Source organism: Eriocheir sinensis, unplaced genomic scaffold, assembly GCF_024679095.1.
Source record: "Eriocheir sinensis breed Jianghai 21 unplaced genomic scaffold, ASM2467909v1 Scaffold411, whole genome shotgun sequence".
Taxonomy (NCBI): domain Eukaryota; kingdom Metazoa; phylum Arthropoda; class Malacostraca; order Decapoda; family Varunidae; genus Eriocheir; species Eriocheir sinensis.
In genome coordinates, this window is record NW_026111734.1 from 45,001 (window position 1) to 66,323 (window position 21,323).

The 21,323-nt window shown below is 42.8% G+C and overlaps 1 protein-coding gene across 3 annotated transcripts; it reads right to left on the bottom strand.

Annotated features, from left to right (window-relative positions):
* Positions 1 to 1,269: 1,269 nt before the first annotated feature.
* LOC126992175 (uncharacterized) lies at positions 1,270 to 21,317 on the bottom strand. Of its 3 annotated transcripts, XM_050850836.1 has the most exons (7): positions 21,252 to 21,317; positions 20,358 to 20,454; positions 19,583 to 19,695; positions 18,028 to 18,174; positions 13,680 to 13,915; positions 12,518 to 12,700; positions 1,270 to 1,821 (listed from the first exon to the last, which is right to left on the bottom strand). In XM_050850836.1, the coding sequence occupies exons 2-7, from the start codon at positions 20,433 to 20,435 to the stop codon at positions 1,799 to 1,801; spliced, it is 780 nt and encodes a 259-aa protein (XP_050706793.1). In that variant the 5' UTR covers positions 20,436 to 20,454; positions 21,252 to 21,317; the 3' UTR covers positions 1,270 to 1,798. The 3 variants fall into 3 exon arrangements, with proteins under 3 accessions (XP_050706793.1, XP_050706791.1, XP_050706792.1); XM_050850834.1 differs by lacking the exon at positions 1,270 to 1,821 and having other exon boundaries at positions 12,452 to 12,700; XM_050850835.1 differs by lacking the exons at positions 1,270 to 1,821; positions 21,252 to 21,317 and adding an exon at positions 20,937 to 21,136 and having other exon boundaries at positions 12,452 to 12,700.
* Between the last annotated feature and the right edge of the window lie 6 nt (positions 21,318 to 21,323).

Genomic DNA, 21,323 nt, shown 5'->3' on the forward strand with positions numbered 1-21,323 from the left:
TCCATAACAGTTTCAGTAATATCTATGTCACCACAAAGAAGTGATTTATCAAACTCTATACACTTTTTCCAATTAGGAGTTTCTTTGCGTTTCCTCTTTGGTTGCTGTTCTATTTCAAAGTTGTCATCACTCTCAATTTCTTCCTCTATTTCAAGTTCTCCTGCTGGTTCATAAGCCTCTTCTGGGTCATCATTAGCATCTTCCGTATCACTCTCTTGAGTTCCGATGTCGCCTGCAGCAGGAGGCAACACAACAACATTGACTGGGTGTGAAGCATTCTCTACAGCTTCGTGGGCCTCTCCAATTGTAGTTACCCTCGTATACTTTCTGCCGCCATAGAAGGATTTAGTGTCCATAACCTGTAATAGAAAATATAAATTATGAGCCACTACTATAAGTTTGTTTCCATATGTAGGTAATATTCATATTAGTTATGTATCTTTCATATCATATCTAGATCAAGAGAGAGAAAAAAGCTATTTTTTGGTAAAGTGAAATTCAAACATTACTCAAGTGTACGGTAAACAAATGTGCAAAACAACTCAATAAACAGTTATTTAGAATAGCTTTTGAATCATTGTTTGGATAGAGGAAATCCTCTTACATAAATGCAAAGTCATGAAATCCAATAAAATACTTACGTTTGTCTGCTGAAGTCAGTCACCACTGGTAGCCAAACACTTTCTGAGACTGCTGGAATCCTAGATTCGACTTGATAAGTTCCTCTGAAAAATATGAAACCTCATTGGTTCGAAAATAATGAAAAAGAAGCACCAACCTCATTGGTTCGAAAATAATGAAAAGAAGCACCAACCACATTAGGAGTGAAATATGTTTATTCTGATACCCTCCAGTGTTTTATAAATGGAACATCCATTTTTTTTGAAGAGAAATGATGTGTCAATTACAAGATTTATTATTTTTTCCTTCCTAATAGTAATATCTCATTCATCATCTATGAAATGATAGAAAAAAATCCTACTTCTAGTGAAGGACATTTAGTGCATTCCATTTTGTATGTTGTGATGTTAAATAGCTGTTTTTTCTCCATATTCGTTCGCTTACTAAATTTTTGCAAAACTATAAAAGCTCAAATTTGCTACTGATACAGGCAAATTGGTGCTTCATCTAAATGCAGGTACATTAAATATGACAATAGTTGTCAATGAGATAATGAACGAAGCTTCGAAACCCTATGTTCCATATAGGGAACACTGGAAGGAAAAAGGAATAGATGGCGCCACTATAAACACTTGCCTGTGCCAAGATGGGCTCGGACTCACCACCAGGCCCCTAAAAAAGAAAGCTTAACGGCACTGTGGGCTTGGACATAAAAATAACAAAAAAATAATAATAAATGCAAAAATGATGGGGAAGTCTGAAGCACCCCTGTTTGATAGGTTACGTTAAGTTAGTTTAAAAGGTTATGGCTTCTGGAGTAGCCAACAGAAGTTAACCCATCCGCTGCAATTGTCAGGAACTTTGCCTTCACTGGTAGCCTGGTAACATAATAGTCCCAGGTCTTACTCTGTGGGGGATAGTGGAGTGTTTCCCATGTGGTATTGGTGTGCAGGATATTCCCTCCCAAGGTGCAGGACTTGACATGTTTCTTCACTGAATTGTGGCAGACACTTTTTGTTCCATTTCTGTAGGTGAACCTTCAGCTGTAGCTGTAGCTGAAAACCTTCACTTCCTAACACAACACACACACACACACACACACACACACACACACACACATATACACACACACGTACCTTTTTAGCGAGCCGCCCCAAAGCCATGACTCCACCTTCGTTCACCTGTGCAGGAACCTGACACCTGTGGAAGAAGAGGAAGAAGAGTTGTGTCCATAGCCTTAAATGTCTGGGGTTACATTAGCTTAGGTTAGCTTAAATTTATTCCCCTTCCTCAGATGAAATGTGAAAACGGGGGGGGGGGTGACAAGGCCCCCTGTTAGGTAATTCATGCTAGGGTGAGTTAGGTTAGATTTTTTGGCTTGCAGTCTATTCCGATGGAGGTTTAGGATAGGGGGGGATGTTAGAATGGGCTGGTGTTTTACGCCAGAAACAGCTGCTTGACTACTTAAATGGTACACACCAAAATCTAACACAAAAAATAGTTAGGCTACCCGATCACTTAAAAACACACGAAAATCTACCAGAAAAAATAGTTTGGCTATCTGATTACTTAAATACACACCAAATCTACCAGAAAAAATAGTTTGGCTACCCGATTACTTAAATACACACCAAATCTACCAGAAAAAATAGTTTGGCTACCCGATTACTTAAATACACACCAAATCTACCAGGAAAAATAGTTTGGCTACTCGATTACTTAAATACACACCAAATCTACCAGGAAAAATAGTTAGGCTACTCGATTACTTAAATACACACCAAATCTACCAGAAAAAATAGTTTGGCTACCCGATTACTTAAATACACACCAAATCTACCAGAAAAAATAGTTTGGCTGCCTGATTACTTAAATACACACCAAATCTACCAGAAAAAATAGTTTGGCTGCCTGATTACTTAAATACACACCAAATCTACCAGAAAAAATAGTTTGGCTGCCTGATTACTTAAATACACACCAAAGCTAACAGAAAAAATAGTTTGGCTGCCTGATTACTTAAATACACACCAAAGCTAACAGAAAAAATAGTTTGGCTGCCTGATCACTTAACCTATGGGCTTGGGCTATGGGAATGCCGAGAAGTGGCCGAGAAACGTCAAAATTACACTGCATTTTGAGACTAAGAAAAGAGCATGGAACGTACATCAGGGTACTCCTCCCATAACCATAAAGCCATTAAAAATATTAACTTTTACTCAAACTCTATTCTTTTTGGGTGGTGTTTGTTACAAAATAAAGTCTTGTGACGCGTGGCATCTAGCCGAGAGTCGCTTGTTGTCTACTTTAGAGAATTTGTCAAGTGATTACTGTGTGGATAGCTAATTCAGTCTGCCATGACCTTACAGCACCACCTATGACAAATGAGCCCACCTCAAGATCAATCACCCACCACAATGCATGCATGGTGCTACCACCGCCTACAATTAGCTCAAATTAGGCGTTTTGAGCTGAGCCCCAAATGGGGTCTGTCGTTTCAGCGTACTGACTCGCGGGAGCCCAAAAACGGGTCCGCCAACACTGCCGGGTTAAATACGCACCAAAATCTGGAAAGAAAGTTGGAAAGTTTTGTTTGGTCGGTGCAACATCTGTGGTCATATGCCGGAGAAAGACAGAAGGGGAAGGAATTATAGGAGAACGGAACAGATCCCAGGAGATGGACACAACCTCCGATTAATACCTGGTACTCATTCACTGCTGGGTGGACAGGGGCGTAGGGTATCGGAAAAGCCGCCCAAATTTTTTCACTCCTCCCAGGAATCTAACCCGGGCTCTCTCGGTTGTGAGCCGAATGTGCTAACCACTGCATCACGAAGCCCCCCGCCAGCGCTGGAAAACGAGAAGCTCTCTCCAAACTGAACGGCGTGCGTAACTATGTATATGTCGATGCTAAGTGACTAACTGGCACCTCTTTTGCCCCTTAGACGACTCCCTGCTAAAAATACCCTACAGTTCCTGCCTACGCATCATGACATCTGCAGAGCGATTATGTTCCCTCAGCCGTCCTGTTTCGGCGGTCTTCCTTTAGTTTCTGCTCATCGTGTGCGTGGTGAGCGTAGTCTTGACACCTCCAATGATTTACCTCATGTTCTAGATGAACTAATATCTTGTTCACAGGAGTGTTCAGAGGAGTGGGATGCGGAGGTTGTAACTTTTTTAGATTAATGGAATTCCAGCCAAATGGTCAGTCACAATCATAATCTGATTTCACAGTTGAGTTATATGGATGATTTTCTGCAACTTTTATTCAATGAGATTCATTCCAGTATGAATAACTACAAAAAAAAATTGCGTTTCACTGCAACTTTGGCTCTGTAGGCAGTAAATCTCCAGGTCAAAGATTATAAACTTTATTTTTCAGACTCCATCACGATAAAATGAGCAACTTTTCTTCAATACATTTTCCTGTATGTTGCACCAGTAAAAACTTGGAATATTTCGGGAATCATGGAATTTCAGCCAAATGATGAGTCTAAATCATAATCTGATTTCGCAGTTGAGTTATACGGATGGTTTTTTACAACTTTTATTTAGTAAAATTCATTTCAGAATGAAAAAAAATACAAAAAATTACCAAAATTATTTATGGAGTTTCACCACAAATTTGGCTCTCTGTAGGCAGTAAATTTCCTCGTCAAAGATTACAAACTATGTTTCCCAGACTCCATTGTGATAAAATGAGCAACTTTTCTTCAATATTTTTCTGTACGTCGCACCAGTAAGAAGTTGGAATTTTCAGGAATCATGGAATTCCAGGCAAATGCGACAACCTAGAAAGAAACGGATTTCAAAGTAGGGTGCATCAGAAAATTTCCTATAAAACATCTGTAAGGGGGCCGGCTACGGGGTAATTTTCAACGAATATATATTTGAAATTTGACAAATGCGCATTTTTCGCTCAGCGTGTCCAGGATATCTTAAACTGTCATGTGGTCAAGTTTGTTTTCATAAAATTAAATCCCCTCCCCCCCGGAAGTCATTTTTAAATGTCCCGCGCGGTTGCGTCGTAGCATGACTCACGCGCGAACACATGCAGTTTCATTCAGTGCTTCACTCCAAAGTTTGGATCAAGTGCCAAAAAATGAAGTTTTACGGCTGCTTGAGGGTTATGTTCCTGGTCCAACATACAGCACTGGAACACAACTTTGGGTATACCGATGAAAACATCTCGATTTACGCGATTTTGGTTTACGCGTTTCTTAAATAACGCGGGGTCGAAAATCCAAGTAAATGTTTACTTTACAGGTTTTTTTCACTTATACGCGATATTTTATGAAGTGGCCACCAGATGTCTCACGCAACTGGACTCACACGGTGCTGCGGCCACAGCTGAGCTCAGTTCTTCCTGCGCGCCACTTGAACAATACAGTACCCACGCTGCCATACTGCTCAACAATGGGGGTGGGCAGGTACCGGTACCAGTACTGGTTCTAACGGCACCAGCTACACGGTACGGTACCGGTACCAGACTGTTCGGTACCGGTACTAATACTGGCCAGTCGCTCATGGTGTCCCTCATTTCTTCCTGACATGAGTGAGGTTGAGACTGAGTGCCTGAGTGGATATCTCAGTGATATGGATATTCTCTCTCTCTCTCTCTCTCTCTCTCTCTCTCTCTCTCTCTCCACTGAATGAAGTGAATATTTATTTTTCGATAGAAACCTACCTCTTGTTTGATTTACATTGTTTTTTTTATTTACGCGACCTCTTCAAGGACACAATACTCGCATAAATCGAGAGTTACCTGTACTACATATCCTCGGGTCTGAAGCAGGATTGCAAGAATCCCTTCAGTGGCTAGACCGGGAAAGATCACGGCATGCAACACCCAAGACAAAGAAGAAAAGAAATGAGAAGAAGGATGAGACATACCAGCCTGGAGGATTCTAGATAAAATCTGGCTACAATGAGGAAGGTGGCGCCTTCTGACACCCCACCTGCAAGTGAGTAATACTTTCTTAGAAAGGGGGACCAGATGCCTTATTATTCTGAGGTATGTTAGCAAGGTATATACAATCATCTGTGAAAATTTCATGCCAATCAAATAAGTACAAATGGTAGGACAGGGAGGAAATGGAAAAAAATCTTTAGGAGCCAATATCTCGAAAAGTCTGATCGACTTTTGTTAGGTATCATTTGAAACTACAACTTAAGGACAATATTTGCCCTCTATAAAATTTCAAAAAATATCAAAAGAAAACGGGACACAGAGTGGAGAAAACTATGTGACAATTTCTTTTCGAAGACTAAACATTTTTTTTTTCTAGCTGGGAAATGTAGATACGTAAACAAAGTTTCTGTGGTATTTTTTTTCAAGGCGATTAACTGAAACAAAGTCTGTGAAACAAAAAAAAAAAAGAAATATACGCTTTGTTTGAGTATCTCCTAAACTTCACCCGAATTTAATGAAATTCACAGAATATCATATACCTTTACATCAACAAACAACATACTAAAACTTCAAACCTATTGGACAAACTGTATGTGCAGGAGGACCCACCGTAGGCGCCCCCTTTAATGACTTTTTCTCAGTTTCACGGTGTATTTATCGATGACATTTGCGTCATGGGAGATCACCCGAGAAAAACTTTTGCGGCTCTGAGGGGTTAAATACACACCAAAACCTACCACAAAAAATAGTTAGGCTACCTGATTACTTAAATACACACCAAAATCTACCACAAAAAATAGTTAGGCTACCCGATTACTTAAATACACACCAAAATCTACCACAAAAAATAGTTAGGCTACCCGATTACTTAAATACACACCAAAATCTACCACAAAAAATAGTTTGGCTACCCGATTACTTAAATACACACCAAAATCTACCACAAAAGATAGTTAGGCTCATAGGTGGACGTTATCACGATAAGTTATCGCGATACTTTATCGCTGATAACAAAATCGGGTTATCGGCCATCCGCTACTTATTTAAATATATATCGGTATCTTCGTTACTTTTGTAACCAAATTAGCGATAATCGATACTTTTTTTCTGCCTTTCAGAAAAAAAAGTTGTCTCCTGCCCACTGCGCATGTGTGGCCGGGCGCCCGGTGTTGAATGAAAAATTTTCGGGGTGTGAAATATCTTCGGTGAAGAGATTTCATACTTAGATGATCAACATTAAAACACTAGCTTATTTTTTTATGTTAGACTCAAAAATCAATATATCAAAGAGACAAATCATTTTGCCTTGCCCCAAAAATTATTATTCACTGCCTCAAATTTGATATTCCATATTCGTTTGTGAGCATGCCATGGTATTGAAGGCACCCGGTGTTGTGTTATTTGGTGTCCCATCATCAAAACAAACAGAGCGCATGTTCAGACCAGTAAGCGTAGCCCTGTACAGTCTCACAAAGCTTTTTAACACATCAAGAGTTGCTGGAAGGCTGAATCAGACAAACAGTACCACCATCCTCGCTGTTTCTAGAACGACACTCTGTACATATAAATACAACTCGTACAGAGTGTCGTTCTAGAAACAGCGGTTATGGTGGTAGTGGTACTGTATGTCTGATTCAACCTTCCAGCAACTCTTAATTACGGTTAAAATTCTTTGTGAGACTGTACAGGTCTACGCTTTCTGAGCATGCGCAGTTCACAAGAGACCAGTGTTTGTAAAAAAAAGCGCCAGCTTTTGACGGTGGGGACGCCAAATAACACAACACCGGTTCAGGCGTTTCTAGTATTACCGTTCATAGGTACGTGTCAACGTGTGGTTTTCAGGTTTTATAAGTTTTATAAAATACAAATAATATTAAATTTGAATACATGTATGTTTTTTTTTTATTTGAAATATCAATATATTGTCGTTTTCGCCTATCGGACTTATCGCTAGCTAGTATTGGAATTGTGGATCTATATCAAGTATCGGTTATCGGTTATCGCCTATATTTGTGTCTCCAGTTAACAAATATCGGTTATCACCGATAAGGTTTTCCATTATCAGTTATCGGTTATCGGGAATAAGGTTTTATGTTATCGTGCCCAGCTATGGTTAGGCTACCCGATTACTTAAATACACACCAAAATCTAACACAAAAAAATAGTTCGGCTACCCGATTAGTTAAATGCACACCAAAATCTACCATCAAAAAAAGTTTAGCTACCATTTTACTTAAATGCACACCAAAATCTACCAGAAAAATGTTTGGCTACCCGATTACTTAAGACAGGATGACCAAGAGTCAGTTAAGAGAGCAAGATGATCACCAGTAGAACGCCCCTTGCGGAACCCTTCTTAGGCACAGGCTGTATGAAGGCATACTTCCAGCGTAAGGAAAGGTACGTAAATGTTGATAGGCAGAGACGAAAGAGTTTGACCAGGCAGGGTGTCAGCACAGAAGCACAGTTTTTAAGGACAATAGGAGGCACTCCATCAGGTCCATAAGCCTTCTGAGAGTTAAGGCCAGAGAGGGCATAGATAACATCATTCCGAAAAATCTTAGTAACAGGCATATAGGAGAGGAGGGAAAGAGGAAGAAGTGAAATTGGAGGAGATATTTTTGGCTAGATGCCAGAAGTCTCTGGAAGAACTAGAAAAAGCAAGGTTTTGACATTTGATATGGATGAAAGAGGTTTTGGTAAGTCGAAGAATAGATTTGGCACGATTCCGGGCGGACACGTAAAGATCATGGTTAGCAGGAGTGCGAAGGCTCTGGTATCTATTGTGAGCTGCCTCTCTCTTTGGCAGCACAAGAACAGGCTTAGGTAGCTTAGTTACTACTAAGAGAAGGAAGAAACACCAGCAACACAATTAAGAAAGGGAAGATGCTTGACAGACTTAAAGAAATATAGCTCCCCGCAACAGACTAAGTGAGGATGTAGTATTGGCAAGGAGTGTGAACAACTTTAAGGAAAAGCTGGACAAGTATAGATATGGAGAAGGGACCACACGAACGTAAGCCCAGGCCCTGTAAAACTACAACTAGGTAAATACAACTAAGTAAATACACACACACACACACACACACACACACACACACACACACACAATAAGAAATTGAAGAAGAGCGACTGTAGGAGAGACAAAGAAATAGTTTTCCATAGAGAAGCATAACAACATGGAACGAACTTGACAAGGAGATTGCGTGTGCAAAAACTATTCATGAATCTAAAGCCAAACTGGATAATAAGCGTTATGGAGACGGGACAGCACGAGCCTAGTACAGCTTTTTTCCTGTATTTCACAACTAGGTAAATACAAATAGGTAAATACACACATTGATACCTTCCCCCTAGCTCACTCAAGTCACCCTTCCCCCAGCCCTCTTTCCCTTCCCCAACCTCCCATTCCCCCAAATTCCTTTCCCCTGCCTCCCCAGTAATCTTTCCCTCATCCCCCAGGTTCCCCCCTGCCCTCGCCCCCCTACACTAGCCCCGGGGCAACTGATGAAGAGGAAAAAAGAGGAAGAAGAACAAGAGAATAAACTAAATCACTTACACACACACACACACACACACACACACACACACACACACACATACATACACACACACATACATAATCACCCTTCCCCCAGTCCCCAGGCTCCCCCCTTCCTCCCCCAGAGCAAGAAAGAAGAAAAAAGTAAGAAAAAGGTTAAAATAAAATAAAAGAATAAACTAAAGCAAATCCATGCATGCATACACACACATACACACACTGCTGTCATAGGATTGGAAAATACAATGGAGAAAAAGATAGACCAATTAGGATTCGATTCAAGGCACAGAGCAAAGCAGAAGAGGCCCTGGCAGGAGCTTGGAAGCCAGCGGGAGAAGAAGACACCAAAATGATGTGGCTGAGGAAAGATTTGAATGAACAAGAGAGAGACAAGTTGAATGAACTCAGAGGTGAGGTTCGTGATTTAAATGAGAAGAGATCGGAAGAAGATAAAAAGGAGCCTTTTTGGAGAGTAATGGATATGAAAGTGAGGAAGTTGTTCATGGTGACGAGAGGAAGGAGAGAAAAAGTCTAACAGGAAAGGAGGAAGGATGGAAAGTGTCTTATACGAATATCAATGGTATAGTGTCATCATGGATAGAGTTTAATGACTATTTGAGAGACAGAGAACCTGATATTGTGGGGCTGACAGAAACTATGTTGTGTGACTCTGTTGAGGTGGTGGGGATTGGAGAAGGTGCAGACAATATATGGAGGAGAGACAGAAAGAGAAAACAGGGAGGAGGTGTGATGCTGATGGTAAGGGAAGGCATTAGAGTGGAAGAGGTGATTGAGGGTGAAGGCTTGGTAGAGGTACTGAAAGTGGAAACTGTGGGTGCTGAAGGAAGAAGGAGGCAGCATGTAGTAGGGTATGTGCCACCAGGAACCAACGCATGGAAGGCCCGAGAATATGAACAAATGATACAAGACAAAGTGAGTTGCCTGGATGGAATGTTGAGAAGGGGTGACAGAATAATTTTAATGGGTGATTTTAATTGCAATGGGGTAGAATGGGAGGATTGGCAAACACAGGGAACAGAAGTCTTTGGGGAGGAAGACTCCTGCAACTGGCAATGGAACATGTGCTGACGCAATGGATTAAGGAACATACTAGATTCAGGAAAGAAGGCGAGGCATCAAGATTAGACCTGGTTTTTAGCAAGGAACTGGAAGTAATTGAAAGTATAAAAATAGACTGCCAAATAGCAAAAAGTGAGCATGCAATTGTGGAATTTGAAGTAAAAGAAGAGAGAACGATTGACCGAAAAGAGGATCACAAAATAGGGAGAAGTAACTACTCTAAGGCAGACTTTGTTAATATGAGAACTTTTTTTGAAAATGCAAATTGGAGTGGGCTGTACAAAGCCAAAAGTACCCAAGACAAGTGGGAGGAGTTTTTAAAGCTGTACAAAGAAACCAAGAATAGATATGTCCCTTAGGTAACCAAAAAGGATGTTGGTAAAAAGAAGTGGTTTAACAAAAGATGCGAGGCAGCTAGAAAAAGAAAGGAGGAAGCCTGGAAGGGATGGAGGAGGCGAAGAAGAATCAACGCGTGGAACAATTTCAAACAAGGAAGGAATGAATATACAAAGATTAGAAGAGAAGAAAAACGGAAATATGAAAAAGATATAATCGACAAATGCAAAGACCAACCTAAATTATTTCATAGACATGTGAACGGCAAATTAAAGAATTGAGAAACAATCGATAAACTGAAAATGGGTGGAACTGCATATGAAGACCCAGCAGAGATGGCAGAAGTGATGAACAACAGCTTTCATAGAGTTTTCACAAAGGAAGACGAATTCGTACAACCACCGGGCCAGGAAAGAGGAAGGGTTATGCAGGAGATACAGTTAACGGTGCAGGAGGTCAAGGAAAGCTTGAACAAGCTGGATGTAAGAAAGGCGACAGGGCCGGATGAAGTGTCAGGCTGGATCCTGAAAGAATGTAGTGAGCAACTTGCAGAGAAACTGCACTCCATAATGAGCACCTCCCTGCGTGAAGGAAGGGTACCACAAGATTGGAAGAGAGCAAACATAGTACCAATTTATAAAGGAGGAGAGAGAGAGGACCCATTAAATTACAGACCGGTATCACTCACTAGTGTGGTTGCAAAGATATGTGAGAGGTTGGTTAAAAACAGGTGGTCGGATTTTTTGGAAAGTGAGAGTTATCTCTGATTGCCAGTTTGGATTCAGGAGGGAGATCGTGTGTCACCAACTTGTTATGTTACTACTCAAGGGTGGCAGATTTAATACAAGAGAGAGAAGGCTGGGGGATGGAGTGTATCTGGATTTGAAAAAGGCATTCGACAAAGTACTGCACAGAAGACTAATTTGGAAGATTAAAAATAGGGGTGGAGTTGGTCATGGACTGATTAAGTGGCTGGAGGACTTCCTAACTAACAGGGAAATGAGGACAATAATCAAGGACAAGGTTTCCAACTGGTGCCCAGTGAGGAGTGGGGTCCCACAAGGTTCGGTGCTGGCGCCAATAATGTTTGCTGTTTATATAAATGATATGGTGGAAGGAGTGACCAGCTATGTGAGTTTGTTTGCAGATGATGCAAAGCTATTGAGACGAGTCAATGATGTGAAGGACTGTGAGGCATTGCAGAGGGACCTGGACAAAATATGGGAGTGGAGTGGTACATGGCAGATGGAGTTCAACCTTGGGAAATGTAAAAAAAATAGAGTTTGGTAGGAGTGGTAGAAGATGTGAATATGATTATTAGATGGGAAGTGAGATAATATGCAGAGGAGTGGAAGAAAAAGATTTGGGAGTGACTATCTCAGAGAACATGTCACCGGACAAACACATCAACAGGATAACGGGACAAACTATGAATTTGCTGAGGAACATAAGGACGGCATTTGTGTATTTGGACGAGATGACGAAGAAAATAATAGTTACAATGATAAGGCCAAGGTTGGAGTATGCAGCAGTGGTCTGGCCTCCTCATAAAAAGAAGAACATAAGAAAGCTGGAAAGAGTACAGAGAATGGCAACTAAGATGGTACCGGAACTTAGGGATCAGACTTACGAGGAGAGACTCAATAGCATGGGGCTCACAACCCTGGAGAGAAGAGAAAGAGGAGACCTGATAGTGATGTACAGGGTGGCGAGCGGGGTGGATAATCTGGACAGAGAGGACCTGTGTGTGTGGAGCGAGAGAGAAACAAGAGGACATGGAACGAAGTTGAGGGCGACCACGTGTAGGCGAGATGTGAAAAAGTTTAGCTTCCTAAACAGAAGCATTGAGCTGTGGAATGGACTGGAGGAGGAGGGGGTTTGTGCAAGAAACATTCATGATTTTAAGGAAAGGTTGGATAAGAGAAGATATGGAGACGGGACAGCGCAGGCGTAGCTCTTTTCCCGTATGTCACAACTAGGTGAATACAACTAGGTAAACTATAGTAATCTCTTTCTTCCCCCCTCACCCTTGGTCAGCTGGTGCAGGGTGAGACACATGGTGGTGAGGTTCCCCTGGCGCATCTCTCCCCTGAAGCAGCAGAAGCACACGCGGCAGTCCAGCGTGACCTCCTTCAGCCAGCGGTGGTCGTGGTGCAGCCCGGACAGCACGCGGTGGCAGGGACAGCACTCTGCCCCCTTGGCCTCACCACCTGGGATGGAGGGCGGGGTTATTGAGGGGGAAATGGGAAGGCAGTGGAAGGGGGCGAAGTCATGTCTCCTACACATCCTCACACACTGGAGTGGTGTCATATTTCCTACACACAGTCTGGCACACTTCCCACACAAAACATGTGTCCGGCACATTTCCTACACACACACTGAGTACCCAGCGTGTTATAACCCATACTGGTGCCCGGCACATTACAGTCATGATCAAGATCTCCCACACAAAATGGTGCCTTCAGTGTGACTCTACTGGTGTACTGTCACGGCTGCTGCAATGCTGCAATCCCGTGTTTGTATAAAAGTGAAGTGCAAACGTTTGCAAAGTTTTTGCAGAGGAAACAGTTGCATTATGTAAGAAAGAGTACAAAATGCTGGAGAATATTAATGTGGGATTTTATTTTCTCTGCTTGACTAAAGAATATCACATGAAATTGTAAAGCATGTTAAAATTGGTTTTTGTGAGCACATTCATCTCAAAGGAACTTTTAAATGAATAACTCAAGACTGTCATGCATGACAGTTTATGGTATAAATCAACAAAGAATGACTTCACTTTGTTGTATAGAAAGTCTCATTAAAAAGGAACCATAGATGAGTTTTCTGAGTCAGGACCTATAGTGACTGTTTGGGGTTTTGTTAGGTTAAGTTTAGGTCATCTTCAAATACATGATAGCTAGCACCATAGGGTATAAATCAACAGAGAATGACCGCACTTTGCTGTATAGAAAGCTTCATTAGTAAGGAAGCATAGATGAGAATGGGAGATGATAATGATAGCATAACAACCACAGGAATAACTGTAGAAGGGTAATAATGTACATGCTGACTGGTTGGAAAGTTTTGGAAGGTCAGGTTTAGTCGGCACAACATCTGTGGTCATGTGCCGGAGAGAGACAGGAAGGGAAGGAATTATAGGAGAAGGGAACAGATCCCAGGAGACGGGACACAACCCTCGATTAATACCTGGTACCCATTCACTGCTGGGTGGACAGGGGCGTAGGGCATTGGAAAAGACGCCCACATTATTCCACTCCGCCCGGGAATCGAACCTGGGCTCTCTCAGTTGTGAGCCGAGTGTGCTAACCACTGCACCACGAAGCCCCTGATGCTGCCTGGTATCTTGGCTGCTGACGTTGGGCTCACAGGTGGACTCCAGTATCTCTTCCAAGGGTACAGGAAGAAAGGGTAATTTTGTATTTCTGGAAATACAAGAGGCTGTCACAACCAGCTCCATATTATGAAATGTCTCTGGCTCCCATTATGACTATTTCCCAAGGCCACAAGAAGATTAATGGGGTTTTCACGGATGCTTGTCCCATTCACGGTGAAGAAGTCATGTAAAACTATCAGTAGGATCACAAAACAGTCCAAGAAAATCCCAACAGCAACTTCTACCATGAGAGGCTTTTTCAGCAGGCGAACTGACGTACCAAGGTGCTAATTAATACTGGCTGAAGAATGAAGGAAAGAAGATGAAGCAAGAATGAAAGAAGGATGAAGCCAAAATGAAGGAAGATTCTATCTATCTATATCTCCGACGTCTTGCTCCCTCGCGGGAACTTCCCTCCAGGGGGTGGGGTGGGCGCAGCAGAAGTGTCTCCATCTCTCCCTGTTCTGGCACTCCCTCTCAGCACACTCACTCCTGCTACTTCCAACTCTCTCGCTCCAGTACTCACTCACCCTACTGATCCACTTCACAGGTGACACCCGCTCCCTCAGTCCTTCCCTCATACACTCTCTTCATGAATTCACTCTTCCCCATTCTCATCACGTGTCCAAACCATCTCAATGCATCACGCTTCACCACTCCACTCCTTCTGCTGTCACATCCTTACCAAATCACTCATACACGCTGTCATTACCTTCTCCATCCCATCCTGACACACACATACATGCACCTCTTATGTGACTCATTTCCACTGCACGCATTCTCCATTGCTGTGGTGCATTCCATGTCCACGCCTCTGATGCACATGACAGAGTTGGCAGGATAATACTGTTCCTTATTCCCCTCTTTGCCTCCATGCTCACACTTCTTCCTTTCATAACTCTCCCCAATGCATCCACCACCTGTCTGCCCTTCACTGCTCTCTCCCTCACCTCACCTTCTATACTGCCATGCTTACAAAAACCTGTCCCCTAATATTTGAACTCAGTCACCTCCTCCCCAGCCTTATCCTTCACTTCGTTGTGCCCTCTGCTCTAACTCTGTACAGCTTTGCAAAATCAATGACCTGTTCTCTCACCCTCTCAAATACCATAACCTTACTATCTCCAGCATTCACTCTCAGCTTCCTCCTTTTACACACCCTGTCACACTCATCCACTGTCCTCTGCAGCGTCCCCTCATTCTCTGCCAGCAACACTGTATCATTGGCAAACAGGCCCCCAACCAGTGACTCCTCCGTACCTCTCACTTTCAGCCTTGGCCCAAGCTCCCCCACTCTGGCTTTCATTTCTCTCATACAACCGTCCATGTACATACACATTGAGAAGCCATGGTGACATCCCACACCCCTGTCTCACACCCACACCAACACCAAAACTCTCACTGAACTCACAATTCACTCATACAGAGGCACTCGCATCCATATAGAAGGATCATATTCCCTCCAGCAAATACCCTCCCACACCATATATCCTTAGAACATCCCACAGCCCCTTCCTGTCAGCCCTGTCATATGCCTTCTCTAGGTCATGAATGCAGCACACAACTTCTTATCCTTCTCTAGGTACTTTTCAACTTGTATTTCCAGTGCTAATATTTAGTCCAAACAACCCCTCCCCTTCCTAAAAAACCCTTGTTCATCACCTACACTCTTCTCAGTTATTTTCTTCAGCCTCTCATTCAAAACCCTTCCACACACTTTTCCTGCCACACTGAGTAGACTTGTTCCCCTGTAACTATTATAGTCACCTCTGCTCCCTTTCCCTTTGTACAGCGGCACAACAACAGCCTTGCTCCAGCCCTTCGGCACCTCACCCTGCTCCCATGCTGGGCTACACATCCATAACATCCATTCCACAACTACCCCTCCTCCATACTTCAACATTTCTGCTGTTATGCCACCAGCTCCAGGGACCCTGCCTACTTTCAGCTTGTTCATTGCCTCCTTTATCGCACCTCTCTGCACCCTCCCCTGTGGATCTGGCTGCCCTACAGTGATCTTTATTCCTACAAGGAGGAAAGGAAGAATGAATGAAGAATGAATGAAGATGAAACAAGAATGAAAATAGGAAGATGAAGCAAGAAGGAAGGATGGAAGATGAAGCAAGAAGGAAGGATGGAAGATGAAGCAAGAAGGAAGGAAAATGAAGCAAGAAGGAAGGAAGGAAGATGAAGAACCAAGAATGAATGAATGAATTAAGATGAAACAAGAAGGATGGAAAATGAAGCAAGAAGGAAGGAAGGAAAATGAAGCAAGAAGGAAGGATGGAAGGAAGGAAGATGAAGAACCAAGAATGAATGAATGAATTAAGATGAAACAAGAAGGAAGGAAAATGAAGCAAGAAGGAAGGAAGGAAGATGAAGCAAGAAGGAAGGATGGAAGGAAGGAAGATGAAGAACCAAGAATGAATGAATTAAGATGAAACAAGAAGGAAGGAAAATGAAGCAAGAAGGAAGGAAGGAAGAAGGAAGATGAAGCAAGAAGGAAGGATGAAAAATGAAGCAGTGTGGAAGGGTTTTGAATAAGAGGCTGAAGAAAATAACTGAGAAGAGTGTAGGCGATGAGCAAGGGGGTTTAGGAAAGGGAGGGATTGTGTGGACCAAATATTTGCACTGGAAATACAGGTTGAAAAGTACCTAGAGGAGGATAGAAAGCTGTTTGCTGCATTCATGGACCTGGAGAAGGCATATGACAGGGCTGACAGGAAGGGGCTGTGGGATGTTCTAAGGATATATGGTGTGGGAGGGCATTTGCTGGAGGGAGGAAGATGAATACCAAGAATGAATGAATGAAGTAAGATGAATCAAGAATGAGCTTAGAAAAATGAGATTATATTAAGTAATGAGATTAGAAAAATGAGATTAGAAGAATATATAAAAAGAAAGAAAGGAAAAAAGAAAGCAGAGAAAAGAGAAAAGGGAGATTAAGAAAATATATAAAGTAAATAGTTTTGATGAAGAAGAAAAATAGGATTAGAAAAAAATATATTAATCTTGTTTTGGGTGAAAAGAAAAATGAGATTAGAAAAAAATATTTAAAAGAATGGAAGGAAAAACGATAAAATGGAGAGAAAAGTGAAAAATGAGATTAGAAAATATATTGAAGAAACATGAGATTACAATAAGAAATGAGACATAAAATGAGATTAGAAAGAGTAGGAAAATGAGATTAATAAAATGAGATTAGAAAGAGTTGGAAAATGAGATTAGAGAAATGAGATTAATAAAATGAGATTACATTTCATATTCAGAAAGATTTTGTCAGTAAATTATGATGGTTATAATCCACAAGGGTCTGCTGAATAACCTGTTCCTGACCTAACCTAACCCCACCTGACCTCCCTATTCCACCTCTCCATAAGTATCCTTCTGTTCCTGACCCATACAAACAAGGCAGCTCTTGTAAACCTAATCCCACCTAACCTCACTAGACTATGGGAAGAGTACAACAATCTGGTGGCCTTGATTCCACCTCTCTCATGTGACAAATAAGAAAATAATAACATAGGGAATCTTCAAGAGGGTGGCAGACCTATACAAGGCAGCTCCTGTAAACCTTACACCACCTAACCTCACTCTCCTACGCACTGAATATCACAATCTGGTAGCCTTGATTTCACCTCCCCACCTCTGTCTGTCAAGTACCTTCTGTTCCTGACCTCTACAAAGCAGCTCCTGTGAACCTAAACCCTCCTCATCTCACTCTCCTATATAGTGACTATAACAGTCTGGTAGCTTTGATTCCACCTCTCCACAAGGGTGTGTTTAACACCTACGCTGCGATTGGCATGGATTTACCTTCACTGTTGGCCTGGTAACATATAGTTCCACGTCTTTTTCTGCCTCTGTGGTGGATAGTGGAGTGTTTACCATGTGGTATTGGTATGCTGTATTTACCCTCCCAAATGCAGGACTTTACATTTTCTTCATTGAATTGTAGCAGCCACTTGTTGCTCCACTCCTGTTGCTCGGTGAGGTCTTATGGTAGGAAATCCACAGCCAAGGGGATAAGTACCCTTCTGCTCCTGACCTGTACAAGGCAACTCTTGTAAACCTAACCCCGCATAACCTAACTCTCCTGTGCGCTGAATATGACATCCTGGTAGCCTTGATTCCACCTCTCCACAAGGGTCGGTTAAGTACCTTTTCTTCCAGGGGACATAATTCCAGATGATTGGCAAGGCCCCTGTCCTGAGCCTGGTGGTCTGGCCGGTGCGGTCAAAACACTTCTCTTTCTTGCTGCCGGTGACAGTGATCCACCTCTTCTGCAACTCAGGGGCTTTTGGAAACCTGGAAATACAAGAGAGTGAAGGAGAAAGCTGACAGTGAATGCTGGAAAGAGTAAGGTTATGGTATTTGAGAGGGCAAGAGAGCAGGTCATTGATTTTGCAAAGCCGTACATAGTTAGAGCAGAGAGCACAGAGAGAATGGAGGAGGTGACTGAGTTTAAACATTTGGGGACAGTTTTGTGCAAGCATGGCAGTATGGAAGGTGAAGCAAGGGAGAGCAGTGAAGGGCAGACAGATGGTGGGTGCATTGGAAAGAGTTATGAGAGGAAGAAGTGTGAGCATGGAGGCAAAGAGGGGAATAAGGAACAGTATTGTCCTGCCAACTCTGTCGCATGCATCAGAGACGTGGACATATTACTATTAACCCTTAAACAATAGGTATTGTTTTCACAGAATGGCCCCTGGAGACGGGTACAAACAGCTGCTATTTTTGTTGTTGTTTATTCACATTGTATGAAGTGTCTTAACTCACTGAACACAGCAGTGAAATCCAAATTGTGATATGTTGTGTAACAGTCATGCTAGAGCGTATGGTATGTAGCCAGGGTGTGGTCTGTGGGCACAAAACACTGCTCCGGGCAGCGTGGAGGGCCCCTGCCCAGGACGCAAAACATGTCAACACAGGCTGGCCACATGCTGCACACTTCCTCCCTCTCACAACTGAATGTCAATAATATGAATTAATCTTTACACTGAAATAATTTAGACATCATCTGCTCACTCACTTTCAGTTCTCCTCAGAGCTGGCTGTTTCAGGCGAGGGAACACACCCCTTACGTGTGGCCTTTTCACCCTGCACCATTGTCATGGCAGCACTTGCTGGCCTAGAGTGCAGTACAGATAGTGAAATAACACCATCACTATCTAAGTCACTCTCACTACTGTGTCACTACTCACAATGCTTTCATCGCTGCCACCCTTGTACTCAGAATAATCATCACTCTCTATCCTGTCCTTTCCTCTTGATGCGTCAACATGTTTCCCTGTGTTTTCTTATCATAGGGTTCCAGGACTGCTCAGTGAGGACTAATGATCTTATTTCAAATCCACGAGGGTCAGATATGCTGCAGACAATTTGGCAAGTCACATAATCTGCCAAATTTGATGTTAACATTCAAATTAGGGCCATGAAAGAGTCTGGTTAAATAAAGGATGGCCGTAACTGTGTGGACCGTGCTGTGTGTGCTTAAATAAACGATGGCTGTCGTTAACCTCTTGAGAGCCTTACTTAATCCAAGAAACAAATAATAATAGTGTCAAAGTAAAGGCCGGTGGTGGTGGCATCCACTGTATTTGTGTAAAAAAAAAGTAAAAAAAGTAAAAAAAAGTAGAAGTAAAAAAAATAATAAGTAATAGAGTGAAAAAAAGTAATAGTGTCAAAATAAATGGTGTTGTCCACTGTAACTCACGTGTGGAAGGTGAGTTTGCAGTCCACAGTGTTCCTGCTCTCACAGCCTGGCGCACAGCAGGAGGCTGCCACCACGCTGCATCGGGACGCACTCGGCTTCACCGCTGGACTGTCCTGGAATAAAAAATACTGGTTAATATTCTGGCAAACAGGGTTAACATTTATTCATTTTTTATTCATTATACAGTAAGGGAGGCAGCTCAAGGGGTGAAAAAGACATTACAAGAAACAAAAAGGCCTGCACCGTCTTGGAATACAAAATAGTGGTTAATAATCTGGCAAATAGAGGTTAATATTTGCTTATCTTTATGTAGCTACAAGAAACACTAAGGTGTGCACTGTCCTGGCATACAAAATAGTGGTTAATTATCTGGCAAAGACTGGTTAATGCAATTTTTTTTCCTTTTTACGTGTTAGCTTATAGCGCCGGTAGGCTTTCTTCAGGGGCCTGGTGGTCGGCCCAAGCCCGTGATGGCGCAGGCAATGGTTTATAGTGGCGTGTTATGCACCTGTACAGGTGCCCTGCGCATCATCAATCCAGATCCATCTATTCTTGGCTAATGCTATCCCCCGGAGCTCATTCATGATTCATTTGGACGGTGCTTCTAAAGTCATGGATGATAGATGGTCTTCAGGACAGCATGGCGAATAGTGGTTGATATAATAGCAAATAGGTAAGTTGTACGTACCTCTAGGTAAGTTGTACCTCTCTGCGAGCTATTTTGCGGCTGCGAGCTAATTCCCACAAAACTGGCTGGCACACCGCCCACCTTTACCTTTGGTGATAGTTTAGAGTCAGTGCTCGTCAAAGGTGCCTCTTCTCTGTCTCCTAGTCTCATGGCGGTCATATTCATCGCTTAACGTTGACACATTCTGTAGATGGTGAACAAGAAGAGAGTTGATGAGAACGGTGAGAGAGAGACAACTGAAATTTTTCGGCCACGTACTAGGGAGAGACGGACTGGTGACTTTGATTATGACTGGAATGATGGAAGGAAGAAGAGGAAGAGGAAGACCAAGAGCAAATTACATGGATGGATTGGTGAAGCTGGCACGAGGAGGAATGACATATGGGCAGGTCATAACTTGAAAAAAAGGCATAACTCGAAAAGTAGACATTTGCGATGGAAATTAGGTAAAAATCATGCAATTCACTACATCTATCACCAGAAAAACATGAGCCACGTAAGAAAATCATTGGTTGGGTGAAACCGTATATTGTCCGAAATGGTCCCTCTGTGTTGTTCTATGATGGGCTTTGTTAGTGTCTGGCTGTGGCCTTTGGTGTGGTGTTGAGTTGGCCCTGATTGTTTGAGGAAATACCCGTCCCTGACTGAGTCATGGCCGTGGATTACCTTGAAGGTTTGCATCATGTCTCCTCCTCTCCTCCAGTGATGTCAGGCCAAGGCGAGTCAGCCTCTCCTGGCAGGGCAGGAGTGACACCCTGCCAGGCCGCCCCGGCACTCACCGTCGCCACCTGGCCCACGCGGCACCCCTCATTGAGCCAGCACAGGTGTCAGCTGGTCCACGCCGCGCCACTGTCACCTCAGCACCATCACACAGGGGCCAACACACCGGCCATTACTCCCTCCCTCCTTCACCCTGACACACGCACACTCACCTCAAGACTGTAAGCAAGACGTGCCAGACTCCACTTTCCTCCGCCTCACCTCTCAAGACACGCCCACTGCACACGACTTCCATGCCCACACACTTCTTCTTCAGTGTTTTAGGGGCTGGTT